This window comes from Hemiscyllium ocellatum, chromosome 14 (genome assembly GCF_020745735.1).
Source record: "Hemiscyllium ocellatum isolate sHemOce1 chromosome 14, sHemOce1.pat.X.cur, whole genome shotgun sequence".
In the NCBI taxonomy this organism is placed as follows: Eukaryota; Metazoa; Chordata; class Chondrichthyes; order Orectolobiformes; family Hemiscylliidae; genus Hemiscyllium; species Hemiscyllium ocellatum.
In genome coordinates this window covers 21,696,020-21,710,508 of record NC_083414.1, presented here as the reverse complement: position 1 = coordinate 21,710,508, position 14,489 = coordinate 21,696,020, and the positions used below count along the sequence as shown (strand labels likewise).

Genomic DNA, 14,489 nt, shown 5'->3' with positions numbered 1-14,489 from the left:
CATGGAGAGTGTGAGAGGACCTGGTGAGAGTGCTGAGGGCATGAGATGGGATGGACGGGGCACGATGTGTTCATGGGACGTGGGGTCCAGGAGGCCATTTTAAAATTTTAACTATCAACTATAACACCAGAGTGGGTGCCCTTGTCTGGCTCTACAAACACAATCATGGTTTGCACCCACCCCCCCGACCATGACAATCCTCTCTTTTTTGACACTTGCTCCTGAGACGGGTTTGCTTGGCCAGGAATCATCCTTTCTCCTGGTACCTGTCCCAAGGATGAAACACCAAGTCCTTGTTCTTAATTCAGGCTGAAATTTGTATGCCTTACTGAGTACTGTCAGAGGCTTAACTTTCAATTGAGACATTAAACATAGCTCCTTGAAGGTGAGAGTAAATGATCTCATAGCACAATTTGAAGGATAGCATGAGGAATTCTCCAACTGTCTGGTTACCAATTTTCCCTCAATTTCCACAATCAAACCAGACTATTTAATTGTTCATCTCTGACTCTGAGGCCTTGTTGCAATGTAGGAAAACCATAATCAAACTTACAAACTATTTCTTTGGCAATGTAGTGCTTTCGATGATCTTTTGTGAAAGTTGATAAAGAAATGCCAATTCTTTTGTTTTCTGTTTAATTGTAGTCTGCTCTTGGCAACTTTGACTGTAAATGTGTTTATGGAGGAGAGGTTGGAGCAACACAAATTGTGATTTATGCTCATCAGTGCTATGATAATGGACATTTTCTCAAATTTTCCATTTACTATCAATATCCAACAATCCCAGAGGTGTCAAAGAATCCAAGGACATGAGTGTGTACTCCGGGCTATCAAAACATGATGGAATCCATTTGAATAAAACATTAAAACTGAGGCTGTCTAATGTGGACATAACCATGGGACTAGAGAAAGTGCAATAAGTGTCTTGGCTAACATTTATTCTTCAACTGAAATCACTAGAAATCAAACCTGATCATGACATCTGTGGGATATTGCCACTGTTTCCCCACATTACAACAGTGACTTTACTTCAACAATACAGCATGGAAACAGACCCTTCAGTCCAACTCGTCCACACCGACCAGATTTCCCCACCCAATTTAGTTCCAACTGCCAGCACCCGGCCCATATCCCTCCAAACCCTTCCTATTCATATACCCATCCGGATGCCTTTTAAATGTTACAATTGTACTCCACGACATCCTCTGGCAGCTCATTCCATACACATACCACCTTCTGTGTGAAAGCGTTGCCTCTTAGGTCTCTTTTGTATCTTTCCCCTCTCACACTAAACCTATGCCCTCTGGTTCTGGACTCCTTGACGCCAGGGAAGAGACTTTGTCTGTTTATCCTATCCATGCCCCTCTGATTTTATAAACCTCTATAGGGTCATACCCCAGCCTGCGACGCTCTAGGGAAAACAGCCCCAGCCTATTCAACCTTTCCCTACAGCTCAAATCCTCCAAGCAACATCCTTGTAAATCTTTTCTGAACCCTTTCAAGTTTCACAACATCTTTCTGACAGGAAGACCAGAATTGCACACAATATTGAAAAAGTGGCCTAACCAATGTCCTGTACAACCGCAACATGACCTGTACTCAATATTCTGACCAATAAAGGAAAGCATACCAAACGTCTTCCTCACTATCCTATCCACCTGCGATTCCATTTTCAAGGAGCTATGAACCTGCACTCCAAGGTCTCATTTCAGCAACACTCCCTAGGACCTGACCATTAAATGTATAAGTCCTGCTAAGATTTGCTTTCCAAAAATCCAGTACCTCACATTTATCTAAATTAAACTCCATCTGCCACTTCTCTGCACATTGGCCCATCTTATCATGATCCCATTGTAATTGGGGGTAACCTTTTTTGCTCTCCCATACACTTCCAATTTTGGTGTCATCTGCAAAATTTCTAACCATGCCTCTTATGCTCACATCCAAATCATTTATATAAATGATGAAAAGTAGAGGACCCAGCACCAATCGCTGTGGCCCTCCACTGGTGACAGACCTCCAATTGGAAAAACAACCCTCCACCACCACTCTCAGTCTTCTACGTTTGAGTTAGTTCTGTATCCAAACAGCTAGTTTTCCCCATATTCCATGAGATCTAACCAGTCTCCCATGGGGAACCTTTTAGAATGCCCTACTGAATTCCATATAGATGAGATCTACCACTCTGCCCTCATCAATCCTCTGACACTTCTTCAAAATAACTCAATCAAGTTTGTGAGACATGATTTCCAATGCGCAAAGCCATGTTTACTATTCCTAATCAGTCCTTGCCTTTCTAATGTACATCCCGTCCCTTAGGATTCCCTCCAACAATTTGCCCACCACTGACATCAGGCTCACTGGTCTTTAATTCCCTGGCTTGTACTTACCACCTTTCTTAAACAGTGGCACCACGTTAGCTGACCTCCAGTCTTCCAGCACCTCACTTGTGAATATCAATGGTATAAGTATCTCAGTAAGCAGCTCAGCAATCACTTCCCTATGATCCCACAGAGTTCTAGAGTATCTGATCAGGTCCTGGGGATTTATCCAGTTTTATGTGTTTCAAGACATCCAGCACTTCTGACTCTGTAATATGGACATTTTTCAAGATGTCACCATTTATTTCCATACATTCTATATCTCCCATGTCCTTTTCCACAGTAAACAGTGATGCAAAATACTTTTTTAGTATCTCCCCATCTCCTGTGGCTCCACACCAAGGCTGGCTTGATGATCTTTGGGTCCTATTCTCTCCCTAGTTATCCTTTTGTCGTTAATGTATTTATAAAAGCTCTTCGGATTCTCCTTAACTCTATTTGCCAAAGCTATCTCATATCCCCTTTTTGCCCTCCTGATTTCCGTCTTAAGTATACTCCTACTGCATTTATACTTTTCCAAGGATTCATTTGATCTATCTTGTCTATACCTGACATATGCTTCCTTCTTTTTCTTAACCAAACCCTCAATTTCTTTAGTCATCCAGTATTCCCTATACCTATTAGCCTTTCCTTTCATCCTAACAGGAATATACTTTCTCTGGATTCTTGTTATCTCATTTCTGAAGGCTTCCCATTTTCCAGCCATTGCTTTACCTGCAAACATCTGCTCCTAATCAGCTTTCGAAAGTTCTTGCCTAATACCATCAAAATTAGCCTTCCTCCAAATTAGAACTTCAACTTTTAGATCTGGTCTATCCTTTTCCATCACTATTTTAAAACTCATAGAATTATTGTCGCTGGCCCCAAAGTGCTCCCCCACTGACACCTCAATCACCTGCCCTGCCTTATTTCCCAAGAGTAGGTCAAGTTTTGCACCTTCTTTAGTAAGTATATCCACATATCAGAATCAGAAAATTTTCTTGTACACACTTAACAAATGCCTCTCCATCTAAACCCTTAACACTATGCCAGTCCCAGTCTATGTTTGGAAAGTTAAAATCCCGTACCATAACCACCCTATTATTCTTGCAGGACATGGGCCAGGTGCTGGCAGGTGAGACTAGATTGGATTGGGATATCTAGTTGGTATGGACGAGTTAGAGCGAAGGGTCTGTTTCCATGCTGTACCTCTCTATGATTCTGTGACTCTAATACTTTATTGGCTGTGAAGCATTATGGTGATGCCCTGAAGTTGTAAAAGTCACTACATTAAATATAAAGTCTCTTTTATTGATGATATCTTTTATTCCTTTTTCTGCATCTGAATTGAAAGTCTCACTATCATCTCTTAACCTGCTTTAATTCTGTAGAGAGAAAAGTAGTATAATTTACTAGACAAAACCTAGTCACAGTGAATAAACATGTGAACTTCTCAGTATTAATTTAGAATCATTTGTTAAGCAAAAGACAACTGTTTTCTGTTTATTTGAGCACTATTTATTATGAAATTCTTCATTTTTTATGTCTATGCTCTAATTATTTGAGCTCCCTGATTCTTCAAAAGGCCTCGTCTCCTTGTTAGGGGTGTAATTATATAGGCTTTGCATGAATACCAAGTTGTATGCAAATATCAGGTTTTCATGCCTGAGATTTGAGCATGTGTTGCCAAGATTTTCCACTGCAAGTATCACAACAAACCTCAATTTTACCTTTACTAAACATGCATCCTTCCATCAGAGTTCACTGTTGTATAAGAATGTCGAACCTGAAAGTGTCAATGCTGAGGAGTGCGTTAAGCACTTCCCAATACGATAATGTCACATAAACCTAAGGGAAGGGAATTCCTTATGATCTCGAAGGTATAAATTCTAGTATTTAAGCCTTCCTTGTTGTTTCAGTAACAATGTTGACCATGCTAAAGTAATCTGTACCTATTTGCTATCATGAAGTAAACCAAGTCTTATTTAAGGAGAACGTGAGGTCTGCAAATGCTGGAGATCAGAGCTGAAAATATGTTGCTGGAAAAGCGCAGCAGGTCAGGCAGCATCCAAGGACCAGGAGATTCGACGTTTTGGGCATAAGCCCTTCTTCAGGAATAAGGAAAATGTGTCCAGCAGGCTAAGATAAAAGGTAGGGAGGAGGGACATTGGAGATGCGATAGGTGGAAGGAGGTCAAGGTGAGGGTGATAGGCCGGAGTGGGGGTGGGGGTGGAGAGGTCAGGAAGAAGATTGAAGACCAACCAACCCAACCATCCTGTGGCTCAACACTTCAATTCCCCTCCCACTCCACCAAGGACATACAGGTCCTTGGATTCTTCCATCGCCAGACCATAACAACACGACGGTTGGAGGAAGAGCGCCTCATGTTCCACCTAGGAACCCTTCAACCACAAGGGATGAACTCAGATTTCTCCAGTTTCCTCATTTCCCATCCCCCACCTTGTCTCAGTCATATCCCTCGAACTCAGCACCGCCTTCCTAACCTGCCATCTTCTTCCTGACCTCTCCACTCCCACACCCACTCCGACCTATCACCCTCACCTTGACCTCCTTCCACCTATCGCATCTCCAACGCCCCTCCCCCAAGTCCCTCCTCCCTACCTTTTATCTTAGCCAGCTGGACACACTTTCCTCATTCCTGAAGAAGGGCTTATGCCCGAAACGTCGAATTCCCTGTTCCTTGGATGCTGCCTGACCTGCTGTGCTTTTCCAGCAACACATTTTCAGCTCAAGTCTTATTTAAATCAAGAGTAAGAGGCTCTTCTTATTAGACTGTCAGGTGAGTTTCTTTTCCCATGCTAGACCAGGCTGGCCCTATAGATTGTTACCATGAAAGAGGATAGTGACAGCAAATTTGTGAGTTGGATCTTAAGCCATGATGAGCTGAGATTTGGATTCATGTTACAATCAGTAGTCACTCACTAGACAGTGGGAACTCACACTACCTTTCCTCACCTTAACCAATGGCCATTGAAGTGAATTGCAGAATCTTGGCTGGGAACCAGCAAACCTCAGCACAACAGTAAGATCAAACATGTTACATTCCTGGCATGTATGATGCAACTGATACTGAGTTTACATTCAAATTATTGCTGTAATATCAATGTTTAAAATTCCTTAAATGCATTCAACCTTAAAATATTGAAAAATATTACTTGCTGGCAATCAGAATAGATACTGAAAATGTTGTTTGCTGTTTTTAACTCCATTGTGTTTATTTGAAGGATGCAGGTGTGTACATGGAATCTGCAGCAATGGGATCACTGGAAATGGAAAGTGCATTTGCTTTTCTGGTTACACTGGGCCACATTGTGACCAAGGTAATTATGCTTTCTTACTGTAAATTAGTTACAAGCACTGCAATATGATGTAATGGGGCAGCTTCAGCCTATCCCACTAATCTAAAGGGATTGGGTGAAACATCTGGAGTGGCATGGTGGCTTAGTGGCTAGCACTGCTGCCTCATAGTCCAGGGACTTGGTTTCGATTCTATCCTTGGGCAACTATCTGTGTGGAATTTGCATGTTCTCCCCTTGTCTGTATGGGTTTCCCCCGGGTGCTCAGGTGAGCAGGTTAGGTGGATTGGCCATGCTAAATTCCCCATAGTGTCTAGTAATGTGCAGGCTACGTGGGTTAGACATAGGAAAAGCAGGGTTACAGGGATAAGGTAGGGGCTGGGTCTTGCTGGGATGATGCTTTGGACTCAATGGCTCAAATGACTTGGTTCTGCACTGTAGATTAGATTAGATTACTTACAGTGTGGAAGCAGGCCCTTCGGCTCAACAAGTCCACACCGACCCGCCGAAGCGCAACCCACCCGTACCCCTACATATACCCCTTACCTAACACTACAGGCAATTTAGTATGGCCAATTCACCTGACCCGCACATCTTTGGACTGTGGGAGGAAACCGGAGCACCCGGAGGAAACCCACGCAGACACGGGGAGAACATGCAAACTCCACACAGTCAGTCGCCTGAGGCAGGAACTGAACCCAGGTCCCTGGTGCTGTGAGGCAGCAGTGCTAACCACTGTGCCACCGTGCCGCCCTAAAGGGATTCCAGTATTATATTCCCCATTGAGGTCAACAAGAAGTAAATTGAGGCATGGTGTAAAATCAGTGCTTCACTGTTGAATTTCCTGCTTGGTTAGTCAGATTAAAGTTATTCCTGCTGTACCAGCAGACCTAGTGTGATGCACTACGGAGAACAGAATAAGGATCTCTCCTGGAATTCTCTCACTTACACCCTTAAGAATTAGGCCTCATCATTGTTCAGAGTCAGCAATCAGAAAACAGGCTCTTGTTCAGACAGAACAGGTGTAAATCTGGTGGTTGGTTTGATGAAGATCCCATAGAGACCGGAGAAGGTGTGAGGTACAGCAGCCCAGGCTCCCAAAAAAGTGGAGAAAATACTTTTTTTTTAAAAAAGTGAAGCACAAGGCAGTTTTACTTTGGAATTTAGTCTTTTTGCAACTAGCTATAGCACCATTGTTAAATGAACTGAAAGAATGTGAATCGATTTGAACTTTATCTGGAAAAAGTTTTGTTTGTATTTACTTCTGTTGTACATTTTCTTATTACCACCAAATTGTTTATTTTTACACTGTATGTATTTTAGAAAAACTGCAAACTTTCCAGAGCACCAAATTCCTTTAGCATACAGCTCCTGTCTGGATATTCAGCCTTAAAGTATTGAAAGTCAATTTGTACATTAATTTTGTTTACTAGCAGTGATGGTCAGCAGTGGTTAGTCCCTTTAATCTTTGCTACATGTATCTAAATTGTAGGTAAATGCTTTGGCATATAAGGCAAATCACCCAAGTCTCTTTTATGCTCAAGACAGCTACTGGTAGGTACCTGGCAACAGATTGTGAAAATCTGGAAAATCAGGTGACAAAAAATTTCATGCTGTCAAGTCTAGTGCTTGGGTGCAAATCTATATAGAATGATGAAGTTTACTATTTCCAACTAGGAATAGCCATTAAATGCAAAATTTCTCAGATTGAATTGGTAAGTGGAAGGGAAGGAAAACATTATTCAATAGAACTTTCTTGACACATAGGAAGAAGAGGAATATTGCAGGAAGAAGTGTGGAATGAACTATTCTCTGTGGCCTTGTCATACTCAACTTAGAAACGTTTAACTGCTAGATTGTCTGCACTGATGATAATTGAGTTCTGCAGCATTGTTTAAGTTGAATTCAGGATTCTTGTTATTAATCATAAGAAACAGTGTTTTCAGTTATGATATTTAGTTTATAGATTTCCTTGGAGTGACACTTTAAAAATTTTGCATTATGGATGACCAGATCCTGTTTTTAAATCAAGCTCAACAGACCAAATTCAAATTATTTACTGATATGGTGGGACAATTGCTCCTTGCAGTGCAGTACTGTAGAATCATCGTATCTTAGAATCACAGAATCATTACGTTGAAGAAGGGGGCTATTTTGTCCATCATGTCAGCACCAGCTTTCCCAATGAGCCTTTCAGTTTATGCCACTCCCCAGTCTTCTCCCTGTAACCCTGCAAATTCTTCCTTTTTAGATCTAGTCAAGAATATAACAGGAGCTTGATCAGATGGGCTGATGGACCAAGGAGTGGTAAATGCAATTTAATCTAGCTAAATGTGAGGGGCTACATTTTGATAAGGCAAATCAGGGCAGGATTTATGCACTTAATGCTAGGGCCCTGGGAAGTGTTGCCGAGCAAAGGGATCTTGGAATGCATGTTCATAGTTCCTTGAAAGTGGAGTTGCAGGTAGATTCCTGCCTTTATTCATCAGTGAGTATAGGAGCTGCGAGGTCATGTTATGGCTGTATGAGAAATTGATTATACCACTTTTGGAATACTGTGTTCAGTTCTGGTCTCTCTGCTACAAGAAAGATGATTTTAAACTTAAAATGGTTCAGATATGATCTACAAGGATGTTGAGACAAAAATATAAATTGCTGGAAAGGCTCATATGTCTGGCAACATCTGTGGAGAGAAATCAGAATTAATGGTTTCGGGTCAAGTGACCCTCAGAACCTAGAATATCTGGTCAGCATGGACGAGTTGGATCGAAGAGTCAATTTCCTTGCAGTACATCTCTATGACTCCAGACTAATTTAGTCTAATTGTTTTTTGAATCCTTCAATTCAACATGCCTCCATCTGACTTTCCAAAAGCACATTGCAGACCATAACCATTAACTGTGTAAAAGAAGTTTTTCCTTAAATCCCTTTTGCTTCTTTTTATCATTTATTTTAAATCTGCACCATCTTGCTCTCGCCCCCTTCATGAGTGGGAACAGTATCTCTCTATCTTTTCTGTCCCTGCCCTTCATGATTTTGAGCACCTCTTATCAAATCTTCTCTCAGCCTTCTTTTTGCCAAGGAAAACAATCTTAATCTTTCCAATCTGTCTTCATAACTGAAGTTTCTTATCCCTGGAATCATACTTGAGTATTCTTTCTGCACCCTCTCCAGTGCTTTCACATTCTTCTGAAAGTGTGGCACCCAAAACAATCAATAATACTTTAGGTGAGGTTGGACAATGTCATAGACAAATTTAAGGCAACCACTTTTCTCTTATACTTTGGGCCACTATTAATAAAATGCTGGACACTGAATGCAATATTATCCACTCTTTTAACCTGTCCTACATCTTCCATGACTTGTGTACATATACACTCAGGTTCCTCTGTTCCTGCACCTTCTTTAGAATTATGTCCTATCTTTTATGTTCTCTTTCCATATTCTTGCTACCAAAATGAATTGTCTTTCATTTCTCCATATTGAACTTCATTTGCCACCTGTCTGCCCATTCCTTCAACTTGTCCATGTCCCATTGAAACGTTACACTATCCTCCTCATTGTTTCCAATGCTTTCAATTTTCGTATCATCAGCATATCATGTTACAATTTGAATGTGATAATGCAATGTACAAAGGGTGGAATCATTGTTTGTTACTTTTCCTCAGAGCATCCTGCTTGCAAGTCACTGCAATGTGGTAAAAACACACAGTGTGTCGAAGAAACAAAGGGGACATTCACCTGCAAGTGTCTGCCTGGTTTTCTGAAGTCTGAAAGGACCTGTAAAGGTAAGGAAGTTTACTCTCTCAGCACTTAACAGTTTGTAGGGAATTTTGCTCAAGATTTGAGAATGAAAATAATGGTTTCGCCAGTTCACGATATTTATTTTTAAAACGTTTTCCGTCAATGTTTACGAAGTACTTGCTGCTTTTTTTTCATTTGTGCAGTGCACTTATTAAACTGGGGTAGAGTCTTATTTATGTGTTTTTAAGTACTTTTTTCCCATATTCCATTTGTTTTCATCATTTTTTGGCAGTTGTGTCTTTCCATTGTTGATCAATGTATTTCATTTCTGTTTTAATGGGTGTACTATTGTAAAAACACTTGGCACAAAGCTGTTGTTCTCTTAATTTGTTCTCACAGGGTGCCTGGCTAGAGATCTCCATTCCATTTGAAAAGAAAAAGTAATTAATGCACAATGCAATGAACAACTTACTGAAAAGGCAGTGTAATAAGTTAGTAGTGAGAGACATTTAAGACCATCAACTAATGATGGAAGGGAAAGGTTGGGAGAAATTTTTTCTTTATAAAAAATTGCGAAGAACTGAAGGGCCTCAACCAAAACAATGATTTGATTTAATTTATTATTATTACATGTGTCTAGGTACAGTGAAAAGATTTGTTTTGCATGCAGTCCAGGCACACCATACCATATAAAGTGCATTAGGTGATAGAACATAACGAAGAATACAATCTTATGGCTGCAGGGAGGGTGCCCAATGAGTGAGATCAACATTAAATTTACAATTTGAGAGGTCCACTCAGAAGTCTAAGAACTATGCAGAAGAAGCTGTTCTTGAATCGGTTAGTATGTGTTTTTAAGCCTTTGTATATTCTGCCTGCTGCAAGAGATTATAACTGGGGTGGGAGGGGTCTTTGATTATGTTAGTTGCCTTCCCGAGGCACCTTGAGGTGTAGATGGGGTCAAAGATTGGAAGGCTAGTTTTCATGATGGACTGGGCTGTGTTTACAATTCTCTATAGGTTTTTTATGGTCCTGGGCAGAGCAGTTGCCATACCATGCTTTCTAGGGAGCATTTGTAAAAAGAATTGGACGCAGAATCCATGAAATGGAAGTAGCTAAAGACTTGGAAAAGAAAAAAATGTGTATTGGGGAATGATCAGAGAATGACATTGAGCGATATTTCAGAATTGGCATAAGCTTGACTATTTCCTCTGTCCTAATAGTGTCAAGACAGTAGCAATCACAGATCACAGTCAAACATGTGCTAGAAAAGAAATAGGTATTTTGATCATGAGTCATTGTTGCCCCTTCATTATAGACTGAATGTATCATGCAAACACTCATGGGGTGCCTTTGTGCAGTAATACTCAATGGTCTTCCATATTTATTTAAATCACTGGCTTTGTGGTGTGGCCAAAACTCTGGAGATGAAATGCTATATTTTAATTAAAGCTAAATTATTGGCAAGACTCTGGTATCAATTACGAGTCTTCCTATAGGGAATAAGAAAAGATTAGGTTAACATAGGTGTGGGAGTCTTCGTTGAAGTAGCCAGAAGTTTATTATTTAATTATATTGCTTCAAAACTTACTTGTAGCAGCACACTGATTTGTGAATTTGCCTGTTGAATTCTTCTGCTAACTTCCTCAGGTGTGCACAGATGTTTTCTGTGTGGAACCATTTTTATTTACTTTTGACGTTTTCTGGTATATTTCCTTCAGACTTGGAATGTGTTGCAGGATGTAAGTTTTCAGTTGGGAGCACCATAGATCCTGTTTCAATTTGAATGCATTCACAGTACCGATCATATGTGCTGAGTGTCCTTCCTGCAGTTCACAGTTCAGTTCACTGGGTTTTGATGTTATATTGATAAAGATGAGCAGCCACGCATTATCTGAGAACTCAATGTACACTTCACATCTAAAAGTGACTGTTTCAGGCATCAGATCTACAAAACTTTGCAGAACCTTCCCTTGACTTAATCACCCCACATTAGCATGAAAAATTAGTTCTCTGTAGGCAGAATCAAATTCGATGAATAAGGATTTAAACAAGAGATGTAGGTGGGCTGATACTTGAATCAAGTTGTACAATCCTGACAATACTGATAATGTTACAAAGTCCACATAGCTGGTGCAACCTCAGTTGCGATGGAAACTGGTTTCTTGATTGGATTGTTTTTGTCAAGCACGTATCTTTTTTAATTAGTTGGAGCTATCCTCATCCCCCCTCTTCTCTCTTTATGGACAAAAGCGTGAGAAGATCATCTTTAATTGCCATATCCTACTGAATTATGTTCACAATAATCTAACAGTTGAACTGTGTCATTCATGTCAATGAATTTCATTGAACTTTATTCACAGTCCTTCAGGTCTTACAGTAGTGCTGAAAGATGCTTTTAGCCAAAGGTTCCACTCGTCTTGCTGTTGTGGAAATACCAAGTGACATGCTGTGGATTGCTGTTAGTTTTTAATCCTATTTATTAAAATCTTCGAATAAAGAGTCAGCGGCCACAGTCGATGCCTCTTTAATCATTACACCACCTGTGAGTGATTGTTTGTGTTTAGCTAAAGGATGGCAAAGCAAGATGATGCTTCAGTTCAGGCCTAATCCTGTTGCTGCTGATTTTCAAAAAAAAGTTTTCGAAGCAGCCTTCAGTTCTCGCAAACTTCCCTTTTCCGGAGCATACTATTTAAGGGAAAACTATCCTTGAATATGTTGTGTGTCACTGTGTATTTTGCTCCAAGTTCCCTTCCCCACTTAATGATATACTTTGGTGACGCATAAGGTAAACTCTCTTACAGTTATAAACAGGAATTCATTTTCCCATTTCACATGGAAGTTGGACATTGCTGGTTTATTTTTAGACAATCCAAGTTCATTACGCAACATTATTGCTTCATTTTGTGGTTCGCAATGTATCAATCATACAAGCAATACTGCAGGTTGGCCTCTGGAACATCCTGGATGTTGCTGGCTCCTGGAGGTACAGGAGCTCACTTCTGTGTGCTTGCGATTTGTTTTGGGGACTCCAGTCAGATTGTGTAGTTCAGATATCAGATATGGGATGCGGCCGCATTCCCAGTAATTTTTATTTGTATTGTATCGACCTATTAGCTAAATGAACAATAAAAACTGCAGGTCCAAAGACAAAAGCGAAAGAAGCAGGGCTAGCAGAGTAGCTCTTGCATGGACATGATGGGCTGAATGTCCATGCCTCCTATGTTTGCAGTACTGTAATATACTGGCTTTATGTATCAGTTCTGAGTTTATTTCTTATTTACTTATCTGCATTGCTATCATAAAACTTACCATGTAATGATCATCCATCTGAACTAAACTGAAACATGATGCAACAAATTGCAATCCCAGTTAAGGCACAGACTTTTCTCCAGCCCTTGTGGGCAGGCGGGGAGATCGACTGTTTGAGAGCACACAGTGAGGGAATCACAGGCAGGTGAGGAGATCGACTGTCTGAGAGCACACGGTGAGGGATCACAGGCAGGTGGGGAGATCGACTGTCTGAGAGCACACGGTGAGGGATCACAGGCAGGTGAGGAGATCGACTGTCTGAGAGCACACAGTGAGGGATCGCAGGCAGGCGGGGAGATCGACTGTCTGAGAGCACATGGTGAGGGATCACAGGCAGGTGGAGAGATCGACTGTCTGAGAGCACACAGTGAGGGATCACAGGCAGGTGGGAGATCGACTATCTGAGAGCACATGGTGAGGGATCACAGGCAGGTGGGGAGATCGACTGTCTGAGAGCACACAGTGAGGGATCACAGGCAGGTGGGGAGATCGACTGAGAACACACAGTGAGGGATCACAGGCAGGTGAGGAGATCGACTGTCTGAGAGCACACAGTGGGGGATCACAGGCAGGTGGGGAGATCGACTGTCTGAGAGCACACAGTGAGGGATCACAGGCAGGTGGGGAGATCGACTGTCTGAGAGCACATGGTGAGGGATCACAGGCAGGTGGGAAGATCGACTGTCTGAGAGCACTCGGTGAGGGATCGCAGGCAGATGGGGAGATCAACTGAGAACACACAGTGAGGCATCACAGGCAGGCGGGGAGATCGACTGAGAGCACATGGTGAGGGATCACAGGCAGGTGGGGAGAACGACTGTCTAAGACCACATGGTGAGGGATCACAGGCAGGTGGGGAGATCGACTGTCTGAGAGCACATGGTGAGGGATCACAGGCAGGTGGGGAGATCGACTGTCTGAGAGCACACAGTGAGGGATCACAGGCAGACGGGGAGATAGCCTGTCTGAAAGTACACTGTGAGGGATTGCAGGCATGCAGGGAGATCCACGGCTTGAGAGCTCATGGTGAGGGATTACAGGGTGGTGAGATTGACTGAAAGCACTGTGTGAGGGATCACAGGCAGGTGGGGAGATCGACAGAAAGCACACGAGGGATCACAAGCAGGTGGTGAGATCAACTGTCTGAGAGCAGGTGGTGAGGGATCGCAAGCAGTTGGGGAAATCGACTGTCTGAAAGCACATGGTGAGGGATCGCAGGCAGGCAGTGAGATCTACTGAGAGCACACAAGAGGGATCGCAGGCAGGTGGCAAGATCTACTGTCTGAGAGCACATGGTGAGAGATCACAGGTAGAGGGGGAGATGAATAGTCTGAGAGCACATGGTGAGGGATTGCAGGCGGGTGGAGAGATGAACTGTCAGAGAGCTCATGGTGAGGGATTGCAGGCGGGTGGTGAGATCGACTGTCTGAGAGCAATCCGTGAGGGATCACAGGCAGATGGGGAGATCGATAGTCTGAGAGCTCATGGTGAGGGGTCACAGGCAGGCATGGAAATCGAATGTCTGTACCTCTGCAATTGTCCAGTTTTTGCAATGTGCGTCTTTGTACCGAGGGTCACAATGGCTGTCAGCCTGTGACTCCATACGGAACATAGTGTACTAAAAGGCACCTGAGTCACACAGTGGCTGTCAGTTCATCAGTCAGCACTGAAGTCAGTGAGGTTGCAATATGAAATATATAGAGGCTAGCACGAAGTAAGTGCAAAGTGAGTGAGTGCTAAGGAAGCAACCATAGAA

The 14,489-nt window shown here is 42.1% G+C and overlaps 1 protein-coding gene across 1 annotated transcript in view; it reads left to right on the top strand.

The window, feature by feature from the left end:
* Positions 1 to 14,489, top strand: part of stab1 (stabilin 1) — a 287,180-nt gene that overhangs the window by 40,924 nt on the left and 231,767 nt on the right. Inside the window, exons 6-7 of the mRNA XM_060835476.1 lie at positions 5,606 to 5,701; positions 9,346 to 9,465. Of these exons, the coding sequence (XP_060691459.1) occupies positions 5,606 to 5,701; positions 9,346 to 9,465 (216 nt within the window). The remainder of the gene's footprint in view (positions 1 to 5,605; positions 5,702 to 9,345; positions 9,466 to 14,489) is intronic.